We start from the raw sequence: 14,421 nt of genomic DNA on the forward strand, positions 1-14,421 counted from the left end.
TCAGTGGGAGCCTTCTACCGTACATTGCACACTTTCCTGCCAGTGTAAACCAGGCACACACCCGGCCCAGCTGTTGCTTGCACACCAAAGCCTTGTTCTAAACCAGATATTCAGACATGGCTTGCTTATTTCAGTTTTAAAATTTTCATTTATTTTCATGTCATTTGAAAGGCAGATACACACACACACACACACACAGAAAGAGAGCGGGAGGATCCTGCCTCTACTTTCACTCCCTAAGTGCCCCCAGCAGCCAGGCTGAAGCCAGGAGCCCAGAACTCAGTCTACATCTCCCGTGTGGGTGGCAGGGACCCAAACACTTGAGCCATCACCTGCTGCCTCCCAAGGTGTGCCCTAGCAGGAAGCTGGAATTGGGTGCAGAGCCAGGACTGGGGCCCAGGCAGTCCCCTGTGGCCTGTGGGCATCCCACTGCTGCTTGCGCTGAGTGCCTCCTGGGACGTTCCTCAGCTACTGTGTGCAGTGGCACAGTTGGGGACTTTTGTGGTCTCAGGGCGATTTCCACCCTCGTGAGCAACTCCAGCCTGCCTTGTCTGGTTTTTCTTAGCTGCTCTGGCCTCTCCTTCTGTGGCCATCAGTGCCTGTTGCTGAACCATACCTGCCTCTTGGTTCTATCCCCACTGCTTCCTTTTCCTCACCTCCACCCTCCCCCAGCAGCTCTCCTTGGGGTGGGAAACATGAAATTTGTGGTTGTTCATGATGTCTCCAAAATCAGGGGGAAACCTAGCCCCTTCGCTGTGCGAAAGAACTGCCTTTGGCTCCCTGGGGCTGTGTTTTGCATTTGTGGATTCCCTGGCCTTGTGCAGAGAGCTGAGCCTCTGGCAGTGTGGACTGAAGAGTGCAGTGTTCAGGATCACAGCGGGGTCCAGCCTGCATCGGGGTGTGGTGCCCTCCACACAGCATAGGCACGGGGTGGGGGTTGGGGGACATAGCCCTCCCTCTCCACTGCCCGGATGTGAAGTTCCCGAAGTGGCTCAGCCCTTGCACCTGCACGCAGCCTCCCATCCATCCGGGACCACGGTACCTGCCAGGACTTGTCGGGGTGATGACGAAAGAGGGCTCAGCAGTGGAAGCTCTCTGTGGGACAGAGACAGAGGAGAGCGCCTAAGCTGCGGATGTGTGTCTACATCTCACTGGGCGAGTGAGAGTTTTCCACAGTCCACTGTCTTTCCGTGTCCCGCTTCCCGGTGCTATTGTTCTCACCACAATAACTGGCACTTGCCACTTGCTCTGGGTGCATTTTGCTCATCTCACCACACGAATGTTGTGAATTGCGTTAGCCCCAGAGCGTGGCTGCGGGTCTGGAGCCTGAGAAAACACCCGCCAGAAGTACAGCTGGCCTCACACCTCGGGCTCTGCGGAAAAGCACTGCTGGGGGTCTCCACGGTCCGTGCCAGCCAGCGCCCTCTCCTCCCCAGCAGGCTTTGGGCAGTGTTAGGGTGGGTATTTGGGGCTGTTCCTGTGGCTGGGGGAAGGGGATCCCACGTTCACTTAAGAAGCAGCAGCAGCGATGAAGGGCAGGTCAGTGCCACACGGTGAAGGATCGTCCCCACTCCTGCCAAGGTGGAGCAGGTGAGGCCCGCTGGGAGCACTGCTGGGGAATGTTCTAGCTCCAGCCTCATCGTGGCCCTGTGACCTGGTTCTCCTCACCCTCTTGTGATGGTGTGAGCACGCTGCATTTGGAGCAAGTTTATTTAAAAAAAAAAAAAAAAAAACAGTAAACATGTAGAGCCCACAGGAGTGCTTAACTCCTTTCACCTGCACAAAGCCTCTGTTGTGGCTTGAAGCTGGGTTGAGGTTTGTGTGGTCCAGGCCCAAGGTTAAGCCTTCCAGGAAGACCCTTGTTGCTTGTCCATGGCTGCTCAGCCCCAGGCAGCTTCCTTGGGTGCCCACGGACCCCCAGGACCCCTCCCACCCTGTCACCACCCCACCCAGTGCTCAGCCAGCACCCCTCTCCCACTGAGCCTCGTTCTGAGCGAGAGAGTCTTGCCAAGCTACAGCACTGCCCACCTATGACCACAGGTCATGAACCATGCCCTGCTGGGCAACCGGAGGGCCATTTCCCAGCTGTTCGTCAACCTGATGGAGGCCACCCTGCAGCAGGAGCTGGACTGCCGCCACCGCTGGCAGGGCCTGGTGGACGCCTGGAAAGGTCTGAAGAAGGAGGCCATGCTGCAGGAATTCAGGTCCGCACCTCCACACTGCCCCGGGCCGACCGACTGGGGCAGCCTCTTTCCTCCCTTCTTGTCATTGCTGCCTCTCGGTTTTTTTTTGTTTTTTGTTTTTTGTTTTTTGTTTTTTGTTTTTTTTTTTTTTTTGACAGGGCAGAATGGACAGAGAGAGAGAGAAAAACAGAGAGAAACGTCTTCCTTTTGCCGTTGGTTCACCCTCCAATGGCTGCCGCGGCTGGCGCACTGCGGCTGGCGCACCGCGCTGATCTGAAGCCAGGAGCCGGGTACTTATCCTGGTCTCCCATGGGGTGCAGGGCCCAAGCACTTGGGCCATCCTCCACTGCACTCTGGACCATAGCAGAGAGCTGGCCTGGAAGAGGGGCAACCGGGACAGAATCCGGCGCCCCAACCGGGACTAGAACCCAGTGTGCCAGTGCCGCAGGCGGAGGATTAGCCTAGTGAGCCGCAGCGCCAGCCTGTTTTTGAAGTTAGAAATAGATAATCAAGAAGAAGTTAAAAATCATCACTAATGCCTCCCCATGGTGAGAAGCACCCCTGACATTCTGGAATGTTTTTTCCCAGGCTTCTTTAGATACTCACAGCACCACAGGCAATGCTACACCCCCCTTTCCCTGTGAGCATACAGCTCAGCGTGGATCGTGGGGAGCACACACCTGTGTGATGTCCTCGCTGTCACCGCTCAGCACCCTGTGGGTCCTGGGCCTGGACAATGGCCATCTTACTCCCAGCCCCTCCGTGTCCCAGAGGAAGGCAGAGGCGCCGGTCTGTGAATGTTGCTTCGTCTCTCACAGCGACCCTCTCCCCTCCCCTCCTCTCTGCGTCTGGCCACCCAGTGAGTTCATGGCCAGTGACAGTGTCCAGGCTCCCCCCGCTGTGAAGAAGGAGTTGGAGGACCTGCTGGCGACCCAGGACGTGCTGCAGAAAAGGCGGCTGGAGCACCTCTGCTCCATTTGGTATGTGCGGTGGTGGGCGGGTGTGCCTCTGCGGGGAGGCAGGCATGGCCCTCAGCCGGGCCAGGGCCAGGGGGTTAGACGTTTCCTGGTGGGCAGGGGGGCAGCAGAGGCTCGGCTAGCTTTGGTGGGTCTGTGGGGTCTGACGCTGGAGGCCAGGAGGCCCATGAGGAGGTTGCTGTCACCAGGCAGAGGGCTGAAGAGCTCATGGATGCTCTCTCAGGTGGTCCCCTGGTGGAGCTGTCTGGTGGGCTGCCCAGAGAGCGTTCCAGACGCTGAGCCACTGCCCATGGGGGTGCAGCTTCCACCCTCAGCACTGTGGCCTGCACACTGGAGGCGCCCCGTGTGCTGGGGGGGTGCTCCCTCCTTCCCAGGCACCTTGTTCGTCCCTCCCATCTGGTAGCCCCAGGACACAGGTTCTTCTCACCTCCCCACTCCAGGGTCCAAGTCCTAGGATGTAAACGACTGTTAGGACCCCATATGGCTCAGGCCAGAGGGCCTCCCCCAGGAAGCATCCTTACCCCTTGCCCGGTTTCCCTAATGTCGACATTTTCCATCGCCACTGGGCATTTATCAGAACTAAGAAGTCCATCTTGATGCCCCCTGGTGGCACCAGACTTTATATGGCTCTCAGCAGTTTTCCCACCAGCGTCCAGTTTCTGTTACAGGAGCCTGCACCGACCTCGGTGTCATGCTTGGCATTGAACTATGCCTCATTTTGAACCCACCTTTCATTCTTTACTGTTCTAGAATAGGCAGGGTGACCAGAATCCCAGCTTGCCCCAAATTGTCCCGGGTTTTATGTCTCAGGCTAGCATCATCCTAAATGCTGACCTCCTTCACCATCAAAACTGTCCTGGTTGGGACAATAAAAATATGGCCCCTCCAGCCATACACACATCTTCCCACGCCACTGGGTATCGTCCAAAGCTTAGTGTCCTAAAACCTTGATCACCTCCAGCTTCTCACAGTTCCGGGAGTCAGCGAGGCGGTCCCTGGTCTGGGCTGGCCTGGCTTGGCTGGATGCTCTAGGATGGCCTCACCGCCATTCCTGCAGCCCTGGCTAGATCAGCCGGGGCCTCTGGCCACGTGCTCTTTCAGCCTCCTCGAGGTCCCTGGGTGGCAGGAAAGGTCCCCGCAGCGAGAGAGGACAAGCGCGCATGCGATCTTGGGCCAGCTCATGCGTGCTAGTGTCCCGCTGACCACAGCAATCACACGGCCACACCCCGGATCCTGGGGTGGAAGAACAGACCCACCCTCCGGTGGAAGGAGCTGATAAAACTGACCACTGGTGTGTGGGCCACACTATTCTGAATGACTTCGGTAGAGGATTCTTGACTTTATTTAGAAGTTTCCTGTTTTGAGGTATGAAGATTTTTTAAATAAGCTCTGTGTGTTTATAAACGGTCCTATTAAATGACCGTCTTCATGCATATTTTGCATGCATTTTATATTCTTATCTCAGATGAGATTCTTAGAAGTAGGCTTCCTGGGTCAAACGATGTGAACTGGGAAAATTTGGCATCCCCTTCATTAACAGCAGCAGACCTGTTTGTGGTGTGTGTTTCTGGCGCCAGGAAATCCCCAGAAGGTCCCCTCCGTTCCTCAGTGTCTAAGTGCTTAAGGTGCTGGAGGCACTCCCCTCCCAGATGTGGGAGTGAGCGCTGGCCCACGCGAGCCTTCCTCGTCTTGCTTCCCCAGTGACCTCCTGCCCCCCAATTACAGCAAGGCCCAGCTGAGTGAGTGGCACACTTCTCTCAACTCCCTGAACAAGCAGCTCGGTGAGTGACATCTGGAGACGCCGCGGGTCAGTCGGCTTGGTCCCAGGTTGGCTGGTCAGCCAGGCAGGCCTTTATCTGAGAGGAAGTGGTGGCGCCTTCTTCTTGGAGAGGAGGCAGTGGGGAGAGGGAGCTCAGAGGGCTCATAGGCCTCCCTCCCCTCCCAAGGCCTCCCAAGAGCTGCGTTAGCCACACACTCTGACCCCTCACCCGTGACCCAAGCATACAGACGGATGTCAGGATGGCTCAGGGGCACGGCCCCAAGCACGAGAGAAGCACATGGGCTTGCACTCAAAGCCTGGGTTTGACATGCAGCTCTACTCCGTCTCAACTGTGTGGCCCTGGGGACGCCAGGGCCTCTCGTGGCCTCTCGAGATACTGGGTCCTACCTTAAAGGTGGATGTCCAGGCATAGTTCAGTGCCTGGCTTACACAGAGAGCACGCGATCATAAATGGTAGTGTTTAAAAAAATGCTCGGGCCAGTGCCATGGCTCAATAGGCTAATCCTCCACCTGCGGTGCCGGCACCCCTGGTTCTAGTCCTGGTCGGGGCGCCGGATTCTGTCCCAGTCGCTCCTCTTCCTGTCCAGCTCTCTGTTGTGGCCTGGGAGTGCAGTGGAGGATGGCCCAAGTGCTTGGGCCCTGCACCTGCAAGGGAGACCAGGAGAAGCACCTGGCTCCTGGCTTTGGATCAGCGCGGTACACCGGCCATGGCGGCCATTAGGGGGTGAACCAATGGGAAAGGAAGACCTTTCTCTCTCTCTCTCTCACTGTCCACTCTGCCTGTCAAAAAAAAAAATGCTCTATAGGGGTGGGCAAATTGTCTACCAACTAAGATGCCCATGTTCCCCTATCAGGGTGCCTGGGTTCCATATCGGCTCCAGCTCCTGATTCCAGCTTCCCACCAACACAGACCCTGGGAGGCAGTAGTGATGACTCAAGTGATTGTGTCCCTGGTGCCCACATGGTCGACCCAGATTGAGTTCGGCCCAGGGTCACATAGCCGGTGAAGTGACACAGCTCACCCTGGCCTGGTGCCCACTGTTGTTCCTGGATCTCAGGGTGTTTCTGTAAGAGCCCTGAGATTCTAGATGGTAGCAATGGTTACTGTTGGTTCTGCACCTCCCAGCTACAGACATTGTGCTGGGCCCGGGCAATCAGCAGGTGGCTCTGCCCTTGAGTAGTCCCAAGAAGGGACATTACAGCAGGGAGTGGAGAGGTTTCCAGCCCTGTGAGTTCATGGTTCGGCATACAGCCAGGTTAGGGTCACGGAAGACTTTGCCAAGGAAGTGGCAATCCCATTGAGACCTACCAGGCAAGGCAGAGTGGGACAAATTAGGACAAGTGGGAGCAAGCAACCCAAGCAGGGGTACAGCATGTGGGCGGCCCAGAGGCAAGACAGAGCTTGGGCTTGGAGTGAGAAGGTGGCAGCAAGCAAGGCTGGAAGATGCTAAGGGTCACATGGGAGACTGGGCTTCACACTGAGGGCAGTGGGAACCCCACGTTGGGGGGCGAGGAGACCAGTGAGCTTCAGGACTGGCAGCAGGGACCCGGGGAGATTGCATCCCTGTGACCTCCTGGAAGGCTGGGGATGCCTGGCCTAGGAGTAGCCATGGGATGGGAGTCTCTTCTCTTCCAGAGCCAGTGCCAGCTAACCCTGTCCAGTGTCCCAAATCTACGCCACACCACCACCTGCCCTGCCCCTCCCCAGCTCTTGTCAAAGAGCCCACGAAACATCTGCGTGCTCTTGCCATGTACTGTCAGGAGCGCTCCACTGCAGGTGTCGTCTGAGGCACCAGTCACACTGAGTTCCTGTGAATGGGGAGGAGGGGAGGGGCTCCCCGCCTTCTGTGGTGCGAGTTCCCGAGCCAGTCTCTGCAGTCAGCAGATGGGAGCACTGCTGATTTTCCTCACTGCTTATGACTTCTGTGCAGCCTCACTGGGTCTAGAACCAGAAGGATCCAGGACAGATGAGCCCCCCATGGGAGGTCCTTAAGTTGGAGGGTCAGGGAGTTTGTGAGGAGGAGGGGCAGCCCTGATCTGAGTGGGGACCCCCAACCTGTGCCTCAAGAGCCTCCGCGGTACAGGCACTCACTGGGGAGAGGCTGCTCCCCTGTGCGGAAGGGGCAGTCCTCTCCTGCTCGCTCTCGACTCTCGCCGGGGAAAGCCACTGACCTGCGGCTGTTTCTCGCCCGTGGAGACACCTACCACACGGATTGCGGGATGCGGCTCCGCCTGCTCTACGAGAAGGCCTGGCAGGAGTGCCTGGCTCGCGTGCAGGACTGCAAGGTGGGCCTGAAGAGAGGAGCAAGGGGCTGGGGCCTCATGTGCCCCCCAGCCTGGACCCATGCCCCACGCGCTCCCTGGCCTCTGAGCATCTGCCCAGCCCCTCCCCAGCAGATCTAGCCTTCCCTCGGGTTTTAGCCCACTCCACCCCCAGGAAGCTCCCCCCTCCCCGTGTGGGAGGAGGCTGCACCTTGCCCCTCTGGGTCCCGCATGGCCCTTGGCACCATTCTTCAGCAGAGGTATATCCTGAGTTATTGCCACCACCCCCACCCCCAGCTGGGACCCCCATTTTCTCTGCCCCTGCCTGCCTCAGTGAGTTCACACCCAACCCCTTCCCATTACTAACTGCTCCTCTAGGGTAGAGGAAATATTTTGTCAAACCGCCCCCTCCCTACCTCCCTAGTCATTTTGAAGAGTGCAGGGCTCCTAGGGCCCTGCCTGCTGCCCACCCCCTTCTCTCCAGCTTTGTACCCTCCCCTCTTCTCCTGAGGGGTGAAGAGCAGAGCCCTTCCCCTGGGAGCCGTGCGGAGCCCTGCAGGTGTGGCGATGCCGAGCCACGGGCTGCAGCCCTAAGCCAGGCCCCGCCGCGTGCCCTCCAGAAGCAGCTGCTGGACTGGAAAGCCTTCAGCGAGGCGGAGGCGGAGAGCGTGGTGAGCCCGGCCTTCTTCCAGATGGTGGGCGCCCTCCAGAGCAAGGTGGAGAAGAAGCTGGAGCTCTTGGACGTGCGTGGCGGGACCCGGCAGTCGGAGCAGGGGTGTGGGGGAGGAGGGTTGTCCAGGGCATTGGGCTGTAAGGAGACAGGAAGTCAGAGGCCACCAGCTTGTGAGTCCCTGCTGTGTCCCCTCCCCCTGGCCCCTGCCAGCTCCTCAGAGCAGCCCCAGGCCCCTCCCTGCCTTCCTGCTGCCAAGGGCACCACACAGAACTCCGAGGGAGCCCCCTCCCCCTCAGGCCCTGAGAGCTCCTGGCCTGGCTGACCCCCAGCCCCCAGTCCCAAGATGCTGCTCATCTTAAGGTGGCGTTGGTACACAGTCCCTGTGAAGGGCCAGATAGGGGCAGCCATCAGGGCGCTGTCTCACTCAGCGACTCCACCAGCCGTGCAGAGCAGCAGCCACAGGCAATGCAGAACCGAGTATGGCTGAGTCCAGTAGCCGCAGTGACAGACACTGAAACTTAGGTCTCAGGATTCTCACATCATTAGCTGCCTTTGATTTTTTTTTGAAAAAGCTTTTATGTATTTATTTGAAAGGCAGAGTCACAGAGACAGAGATCTTCCACCTGGCTAGTTCATGCCTCAAATGGCCACAACAGCCAGGGCTGACCCAGGCGGAAACCAGGAGCCTAGAACTCCATCCAGGTGTCCCATTTGGGTGGCTAGGGCCCAAATACTTGGGCTGTCTTCCACCGCCTTTCCAGGTGCATTAGCAGGGAGTTGGATTGGAAGTGGAACAGCTGGGTTCAAACTGGTTCTCCAGTATGGTATACCAGCATCTCAGGCAGCGGCTTAATTTGCTGCACCAAAACACCAGCCCCTTTTGATTTTTTTTCCCCAATCATTTTAAATTGGAAATTTCATGCTCAGTTCCCAGGGCAAAAACAAAAGCAGGTGCAGGCCCAGTGTAGCTTGTAAGCCACAGTGCACCAACCCTGCCCCAGATGGCGCAAACTGAATGAACAGCAGGTGTGGTATTCAGCCCAGGTGTTGTGAGTCAGGGACTTCTGGAGATGCAGGACGGACCAGGCCAAGGTGGGGGTGGCCCATTCCGGGGCCCAGGCTGGTCACTACGGCTGGCCCTTCTCTCTTCTGGCCCAAACTCCATCTCCTCCCTGTCAGTGACCTTAGTGGGACAGGTCTAGAAATGGAACTTTTAGGCCAGGCAGCCCCGAGACACTACCCCAGGGAGGGAAGGCGGAGAGCCCATGTGTGGCCCAGAAGTTGACCTTGATGGATAGGACATGGGGAGTGACAGTCAGTCCTTGGAGGCACACGGTGCCCCTTGGGTGGGCCCTCCTGCTGGTCCTGAACCAGTTGGCCCTCAAGGCGCCTTCTTTGGGCTCTGCCACCACAGAAATCCTTCGAGGCCCTGGCACAGCAGACCGAGCGACAGAGTGCAGACCTCTTCAACTACTTCCAAGAGGCCGTGCAGCTGTGGGAGGCGTGCCAGGGCGAGCTGTTGATGCAGGAGGTGGAGCTGGCCAAGAGGATGGAGCAGCACCGGCAGAAGCACAGCCAGGACATCCAGGTGCAGGCACCTCCCTGGGCAGCCCCAGAGGAACGAGAGGGCTGGGCCTCACCCAGCCACAACCAACAAGGAACTCAAAATAGTCCCTAGCCCCAACAGAAAACCATAAGCTACAGAACTCGCGGATGGAGACATGGGGCCAGATGGGAGTAGCAGAAATCCCTGTGAGCCATGTGCCAGCTGTGTGACAGGTCCTGGGGACCAAGGGGGGTTGTGTGGTTAAAATAAGGAGGGGATCGGAGTGTGAGTTCATGAATCACATGAGTTATTGCCATTGAAGAGAATTTTTCTTAGACTCGTGATGCTTAAGGTGGGGAGAATCACAGGAACAAAGCTTGCAGGAGAAGCTCAAGAGACAGGTGCAGAGAGCTCCAGGCTCACACAAGTCCAGGCATTCCTGTGCCATGGAAGCAGGTGTCCGGGGAGAGATGGAGGTGTACCGTTCTCTTGGGAGAAGGTGGCTTGGTCCCCACACAGCAGAGGTCGTGGGGACATGTAAAGTCCCTCAGTGCTGGCGTGGGTGGGTAGGCATCAGGTGCCAAGCCTGCCGCAGCCTGGGCTCTGGCCATCTGTAGGGAGGCAGCCGCAGAATGTTGGTCCAAGGCTCAGATTCGCATGTCTTTGGAAGTCTAGAACTGACAGGAATAACTCACGCATGGGGCCTAATGGGATTTGTCGGGAAGATGCCCAGAGCAAGGGGAGTTCCCTGTCACATTCGTGAGGAAGAGAGGGGATAACTCCAACTTCTCACATACGGGTCTGATAGGACATCACACTCATGCAGAGGGGACTGTGCTCCAGGTTCCCGTTACAGCACAACGTGCGCTATTCCTGAAGCAAACTACGTGCATGTTGGGAATCATTGCAAAGCTGCGTCATAAAGAATGGGGCATCTCCCCCTGGCAGTGCCTAGACCCTCCCCAGGAGATTGCCTGGATTCCAGCCCACTCCCAGCACACAGTCTAGGGAATGTTGGCCAGGACGACTGGTGAGATGGAAGCTGTAGCATGGGCCTGAGCAAGTGGGGGTGTCCTTGAGGAGTCCCATCTGAGCTGGATTCCTGCAGTTGTAGAGCGGACAGTGAAGAACATTCCAGGTACAGAGAAGAGCCAGGAGGCCTGTGGTGGAAAGAGGGAGGCTGGGGGCAGATTTGCTGCCCCTTTTGTAGGAAAGGACGCCTCCGGCCCTCGGTCCCAGAGGCAGGGTTCCTCCTGTCACTTCCGCCCAACACACTGTGGGAGCTCATGTCTGCTTCCTCTCACCTTGACTGCCAGACCCAGGAGGCTCACCTGGATAGGCTCTTGGACCAGCTGAGGCAGCAAAGCCACGAAGAAACGCTGAAGTTATACCTGGAGAAGGCCAGGCACTTTCTGAAGAACATGAAGTCCAGGTAGGCTGGCCAGACCCAGAAGGCAAGGAGGGGACCGTGTGGAATTCCGTTCAGGGCCGCAGGCAGGCTGCGCGGGAGCCCAGGGCTGCGTGAGCAGGTGGTGTCTCCGAGTCTGGAGAACCCTGCGGTCCTGGGCAGTTCTACTCAGCACAGACGCTTCCAGGGAGGGAGTTCTCAAAGTCAAGAACCCAGGCCTACCTTTCTGAATTTTAAGTATGCTTGCTCTTTGTTAAAGGGAAGAGAAAAAGCCAAGCATCTCAAACACAGAGAGACTTTCCCCCTCTTATCTTCCCAACAGTTCCCTTTCATGGGTGTATGTGTTTCCATATACGACCAACATCGTGTTTTTCAAACAAAGCTTGGGTTATACTTGCACGTTATTCTAGAGTTGTGGATGTACTTCAGTTTTTTAAAGACCATGTAGAATCTATTAACACCTAAGAACTTAACCATCCCCTAGTTGATTGGCTTTTTTCAGTTGTTTCTAATTTCTCAATGTGGCGTTACAATTTTCTGTGAATTTCCTTGTGTCTTGGTGCCTCTGTACAACTAATTCTGTAGGGATCCCTCACAGAGATGGGCTGTGCTGCCGACTGGCTGCGGGACTTCAGGAGCATAACCTGAGGCTAGGGAGCAGCTCCTGGAGCCTCTGCCTCGGGCTCATTCTCTGAAAAACAGACAGAAGTCTGGGCTTTCAGGTGGCTGAGGGTGTGTGGGGATAACGTAGGTGAAGTTCAAGGACAGAGTTCAGACAGTGGATAGGAAAAGGGAAGCCACATTACAAACAGAAAACTCTCTTGTGTATTTTCCAATTTTTTATTTTTTGCAAAGAAAAAGGGGAACAAAGTAAGGACTCTTACACAAAGGAACACGCACACAGCAGCTCTCCGCAGAGCTAAGAACACGCACACGGCAGCTGTCGGCACAGCTAACTGCTGGATTCCAGCCCACCTCCTGGGGAGCAAGAGTGTGGGGTGCGCCTTGTGCAGCTGCACTCCCCTTTCGGGCTCTCTTCCCTCCCTCCCTCCCTCCCTCTCCCAGGTATGAGTGTTTTCACAGCCTCCTGACAAAGGAAGTGATGGAGTACCCAGGGATCATACTGAAAGAACTCAACTCCTACAGCGCCACCCTCAGCCAACACTTCTTCGTGCGTGAAATCTTCGAACAGGTATGGAGCAGGATCTGATACACCCAGCAACTCACAAGGAAGCAAAGAGGAGAGGTTGACTTCCTGTTCTCGTCTATCAGGACGTCAAAAGCCACACAGCCCTGCAGAGGTCACGTCAGTGTCGGGACATCAGGCAGGAAAGCTGATGGTGTCTTTAAGAGACCATCTCGTTCGCAGTTTAAAAGAGCAGGAAGGGCTCAGAGTTCAGGGCTCTGGGACTGAATGGGCTTGCATGGCATGCATAGGACGTTCTGAGTTCTGTTCACTGTACCCATCACTGCCAACGTAATCTCCCCAAATACACCTCTGACCCGCTTCTGCTCAGAAGCTCATCACCGATTCTCCCGTCCCTGGGTGACCACAAAGACCCCACCTCAGCTTCCCGCCTTGGTGCTTCCTGATTCAACCAACTCAGGCTGCTTCCTGCGTGTGCCCCCTGCCTGCCGTGCTGCTCCCTCTGTTGGGGTTTTCTCTCTCCACATCCTGAACCCACCTATGCTCCCAGGCCACCACCAAGGACTCCACCACTCGGGCTGGCCCGCATCTCACCTTCATCCCCCGCCGGCTCTGCAGTCTCTGTACCTGATTACTTGTACCTGATTGCTTATTCAATTCCGGAGCACCCAACTTGGTGAACACCCAACCTGCATGTGTTTCCTGAAAGATAAATATGTCTTCCTAATTTGTATCCAGCCTCTGCGGCTCTTAGCACAGGGTCTTGTGCATAATTCAGACACAATCACTGCTCCCTGGGTAAATGCAGCAGTCCCTGGAACGTCCTGGTTTGAATCCCCAGTGTTTGGCTTTTTCTCCCCACACCCAGTCAGAGTCCCACCTGGCCAAAGTGAAAATGTTTGTGGTTGGCATGGAACCTGGCCAAGGATTTCCACATAGGCAGATACCCAACTCCTTCCCAGGGAATCTCTCCTCTGGGATGGGATCCCTGTCCAGACTGCTCCTTGTGACACCTGGGTTGAGGTGAGACTCACACTATAGGCGAGCAAGCTTACTGTCTGCCCTTTGCCTGGATTAAATGTGGTTGCTGCTATGACCACCATTTTATAAGAGAGGACATTGAGCCCCACAGAGCTTAAGGGACTTACTCCAGGTCCCTGAGCTTGTAAGGGGCTGGGATTCAATCTACACTTGCCAACTGCACAGTCCACACCGGGACCCATTACACAGCATGTCCCCGCCTTCACCCAGAGCCTGAGGAAGAGGGGCTGGGTAGGGTTGAGGAGGAGCCTCCTGGGACTGTGCAAATCACCCCGGGCAGGGGATTCCTGCCCCTCCTTTGCATCCCTCAATGGACTCTTGGCTTGCTCTTTGCTCCAGATCACTACCAAAACCCAGTCAGCATGAGCCTTTACCATCACTGCCCCCTGTGTCCTGGGCGGGTTTGCTCACCTGCTTGGAATGAAGGAAAACTCATTCCCTAAAGTGGGGCCCTTCTGATTATTTCAATGAAATAAGCTGGTCAAAGCCTGCATCACATGTTGAAGGGCTGGACTATGCTTTTCAGTCACTCATGAGTGTTTTTGTTGCTTTTTCCTTATAGAACTTGGCTGGGGAAGTCATTTTCAAGTTCAGGGAACCAGGTAACGCTTTGACAATCCAGGTCTGATTGTTCCTGCCTTCACTCTTGGGTGTCTGTGGGTTGGGGAGGCCCAAGGGAGGCAGCACTGGTAACCTGTGTGTCCCTGTGTCCTGGTGCCTGCCATCAACAGAAGCCCATGAAAAGTTCTTCATGCAAAGGATGCAGAAACCATGGATAAAGCAAAAGGCCAGAGTGGAAATGAGCGGAGGGGAGGAGAGCCTAAGCCAAGTGGCCAGTTCCGTGAGGCCCACGGAAGAGATGGGCGAGGAGGGCCCGGAGGTGGAGTCTTCTACCACAGAGGAGGCGCCAAGCCTGCAGGAGAAGTCAATCCTGAGCGACGCCCTGGACGAGTCCGGCGATGACTCGGTGAAAGGGGCGGAAGAAACGCCGCTTGAAAGGGAGGGCACCGCAAAGCCACCCCCAGGCCAGGAAAAGAAGGAGGAAGAGGCAGACGAGGACGAGGAGGAGGAGGAGGAGGAAGAAGAGGAGGAGGAGGAGGTGGAAGAGGAGGAGAACGAAGAGGAGGGCAAAAAGGAGGAAGGGGCTCAGGAAGAGCAAGAGAGCTTATCCATGGATGAGGTAGGCAGCCCCCTGCTCGCCCTAACGCTCGCGCTCGCTCCTGGGCACGGGACAGTTTGTGGTGTTCATTCTGTGCGTGTCCCGAGCGGAGGCTGGGTCCCCAAGGGCCCTGTCTCGATAAAGATACAGATAAGCCACTACGAAAGCGCTGGACCCTTTGACTGTTGTCATTGTCATGGGAGATCCCATTCTTCCTTCATGGCAATGATGCCCAGAGCTCACCC

At 56.5% G+C, this 14,421-nt stretch overlaps 1 protein-coding gene across 2 annotated transcripts in view; it reads left to right on the plus strand.

Annotated features, from left to right (window-relative positions):
• Positions 1-14,421, plus strand: part of CCDC180 (coiled-coil domain containing 180) — a 52,393-nt gene that overhangs the window by 7,033 nt on the left and 30,939 nt on the right. For both annotated transcript variants that reach the window (XM_070066149.1, XM_051856278.2), the window contains exons 8-17: positions 2,041-2,204; positions 3,044-3,163; positions 4,862-4,941; positions 7,138-7,226; positions 7,823-7,945; positions 9,290-9,463; positions 10,738-10,853; positions 11,895-12,021; positions 13,580-13,619; positions 13,749-14,197. In XM_070066149.1, the coding sequence (XP_069922250.1) occupies positions 2,041-2,204; positions 3,044-3,163; positions 4,862-4,941; positions 7,138-7,226; positions 7,823-7,945; positions 9,290-9,463; positions 10,738-10,853; positions 11,895-12,021; positions 13,580-13,619; positions 13,749-14,197 (1,482 nt within the window). The remainder of the gene's footprint in view (positions 1-2,040; positions 2,205-3,043; positions 3,164-4,861; positions 4,942-7,137; positions 7,227-7,822; positions 7,946-9,289; positions 9,464-10,737; positions 10,854-11,894; positions 12,022-13,579; positions 13,620-13,748; positions 14,198-14,421) is intronic.

Source organism: Oryctolagus cuniculus, chromosome 1 (assembly GCF_964237555.1).
Source record: "Oryctolagus cuniculus chromosome 1, mOryCun1.1, whole genome shotgun sequence".
Taxonomy (NCBI): Eukaryota; Metazoa; Chordata; class Mammalia; order Lagomorpha; family Leporidae; genus Oryctolagus; species Oryctolagus cuniculus.